The following is a 3,195-nucleotide window of genomic DNA, read 5'->3' on the forward strand; positions in this document are numbered from 1 at the left end:
GAGACCCGCAGACCAGGGCCCGCGCTGGGGGCAGGGCCGGGCTGCTCAGGGAGCCGCACAGGGGGACCGCTGCTCTAACACACCCAGTGGATCACACACACTGATTTTCTTTTTCTTTCTTTTCTGTTTTTACAGGGAAACACTAGAAAACTAGTTTCTTCTAACTGTGGTCATTAGTTAGTCATTACTTTGAATGGTATTTCTTAAACCTGGATTCAGAGAATTTCAAAGTAAGAATTCTTTTGTACCACTAGGGCGAAACTTCCCTTTCTAGAACGGATCAAATACTTGGATTTGGCCATTATGTCTGAGCTCCTACCGATCCACAGCCTTGCGCTGCCGCCCCGGCTTAGGTGAGGCCCTAGAGCCTCACGGGGCCCGGAGATGGGAGCATGGACGGGTCAGGCACCCACCTCGACTTCACCTGGGGTGCTGTCAGGGGGCCCTGAGCGTTGACCGCACAGGGGCCAACGCCAGCCAAGGTCCTGGGCCATCCTTCAGCTGTGAGCATGAGCCCCACAGGACCTCCCCTGGCAGGTGGGCCAGGCAGAGGGACGGAATCCTGCCCACGGGCCCAGGATGCCAGGCCCGGGCAGCTCGGCGGCTACAGAAGCGGCCAGTGCCGGCTGCACAGCAGGGACCGGAGCCTGCTCTGTGCCTCTAGGGATGGGGGTTAGGCGGGGGCTCACCCACCTGGAGGTCGGAGATGTCCATCTTTTCCCGGACACTGAACTTCTGGCCCAGGAGCCGCGGTTTGGGCACGCAGTAGAGGACCATGCTGTTGAACTTCCACAGGGACAGCAGGGTGAGGGGCAGGCTGCTGCCAGGGGCCCTCAGAGAAGGCTGGGCAGGGGCAGGGCTGGCGAGCGGGGTCATAAAGACTTTTATGAATGAGAAATAGTATTTCTTTTTGAAATAGTATTTGAATTGTGTTTTAAAGGAAACCCCCTCCACAGCCCGAGAGCCACGACCGCCCGCTGTCTGTCTGCCGCTCACCTCCCGCTGGCCCACGACTGGCTGGTGGCAGCATGACCCACCAGTGCCCCAGGGGTGCGATGGGAGAGTCGGCGACTGTGCCCCAGCTCTGAGCCAAGAGGCCCTGGGCCTGACCTGTCTCTCCCATGGGGCCTGAGCCAGGGGTGAGGGGCCCTGGCCTGTCACTCCCACGGGGCCTGAGCCAGGAGTGAGGGGCCCTGACCTGTCACTCCCACGGGGCCTGAGCCAGGAGTAAAAGGGGAGTGCAGTAGAGGCAGCAGTACCCAAGGGACCCTGACCCACACACAGTGCTGACCCACACACTGCAGCAGCCTCTGCCCTCGAGCCTGAGTCATCTCAGTCTGCAAACTTCAGGAGCAGACTGGTTGGCCAGCCCTTGTGCTTTTGGTACAGAAACAGATGGCACATGTGGGTGTGGGGACAAGAAGGGAACTGGCATTGAGAGCGAGGAGGACCAGGAGGGTAGGGCTGAAGGGCTTTGTATGGATCGGGGGGGCTGGGTGCGCACCTGGGTGTACTGGGGGCTGGTGGCACCTGGGTGTACTGGGGGCTGGGTGTGCACCTGGGTGTACTGGGGGCTGGGTGCGCACCTGGGTGTACTGGGGGCTGGGTGTGCACCTGGGGTGCACTGATGGACTGGGCAGATACCTAGCATGTGGGAGAGCTGGTCTGCACTTGGGAGGCAGTTGCAGGCCAGGAGGGTTCTGAACAAAGAATGACAACATAGGTGCCCCTGGGAAATCTCTGAGTGGAGAAGGGTGGGCCAGAGGCCAGGGGGCTGACTGGTGGCGTGGGGAGGCTGGGGAGGTCTGTGGGCCGAGGCTGAGGGTAAGTGGGGAGGGATGAAAGCATGAGGAGCCCAGTGAGCACACACTGATCATTCCCTAGCGCCACCCCTGGGCACTCACTGGGCCTCCACCGGAGCCTCCCGTGCTCACACCTGGTGGGAGGAGGCCTCCCTGGACTTGGGGGGGAGAGATGCCATTCAGCAGGCATGGCACAGGTGGGGCGGAGGCCACCCAAAGGGGAGGGTTTGTCCATCCCCCTCCGAGATATAGGCCCAGGAAGCTGCCCGCTGTCCACAGTCCATTCTGCAGAGCAGCTTCCCCCTTTCCTAGACTCAGTTTTGGGTAGGAAAAGGGGGGTTAGATTTTAAAAGCCCCAGAGTAAAGTATGGCCTGTTGATGGTTGTCATGGGCACCCTCCAGGGGCCTGGCCCCAGGCCCAGACCTGGGAGCAGATGGGGAATGAGGATGCAGGAAGTAGACCACACACAGAGCTGTCCCAACCCAAGCCGCCCACCCTCAATCTCACCTTTGAGAAAACTGGGATTTAAAAAGGTATTTCACTTTCTCTTTTCTCTCAAAAAACAACAGTGCCCTGCAGAATAGCATTGGCTGTAAACTAACTGAAAGAACAAGGCAGCAGCAGTGCATGCAGCCAGGTCTCAGGGTGGAAGACAGGCACGGGGCTGGGTGGGTCGCGGCCGCTAGAGAGCACGGTGTTCGGGCCAATGGGACAGAGCCGTGAGTCCCAGGGTCGGCGAGGGCTCCACGCCCCGCGAGCTGCTTACACAGAGGTGCTCGCTCAGCAAGGCTGCACGTGGAGGGAAGGTCACCCGGGGGCAGAGCCCGGGACGGGGTTGGAGCCTGAGAGGAGACCCCAGGGCACTGGTTGCTCCCTCGGCTGGGAGGACACAGTCCAGACGCAGCTGCTGGGAGCCAGGCCGAGCCCTGGCACTGGATCTGGGCCTCCAGAGTGCGAGACGTGTGCTGTGTGAGCTGCCCCGCCTGTGGGTTTGTCACAGCACCTGACCTGGCCGGCAGGTGAGTGGACGAGTGAGTGAATGGAAGTGAGGGAACCTGTGCCCAGTCCTTTTCTCCTTCCCACAGTGATTTAGCCCCCGAACAGCCCAGTGAGACAGGCCTGCCAGTGACTGTATTTTATAGACTAAGGCACGGAGCGCTGAACACCTACCAATGATCACCGAGCTCACACGGGCAGCCTGTCTATTTAGTGCTCAGCAGGGCCCGGTCTGCCCTGAGGGACATGTGGGAGCGTGTGCATGCTGATGAAACCCCCTGGGGACAGGTGTGTGTGTGTGTGTGTGTGTGTGTGTGCGCGCGCGCGCGCCCTCACTGATGGAGCCCACCTGGGGACAGGTGTGTGTGCTTGCAGATGGCACTGCCCCCCCCCCTT

At 60.7% G+C, this 3,195-nt stretch overlaps 1 protein-coding gene across 1 annotated transcript in view; it reads right to left on the reverse strand.

Annotated features, from left to right (window-relative positions):
- FGD3 (FYVE, RhoGEF and PH domain containing 3) overlaps positions 1-3,195 on the reverse strand; it is a 55,010-nt gene that overhangs the window by 33,830 nt on the left and 17,985 nt on the right. The window contains exon 7 of the mRNA XM_015568037.1: positions 694-843. Within this exon, the coding sequence (XP_015423523.1) occupies positions 694-843 (150 nt within the window). The remainder of the gene's footprint in view (positions 1-693; positions 844-3,195) is intronic.

The sequence above is a fragment of the Myotis davidii genome, unplaced genomic scaffold (genome assembly GCF_000327345.1).
Source record: "Myotis davidii unplaced genomic scaffold, ASM32734v1 scaffold3204, whole genome shotgun sequence".
Classification (NCBI taxonomy): Eukaryota; Metazoa; Chordata; class Mammalia; order Chiroptera; family Vespertilionidae; genus Myotis; species Myotis davidii.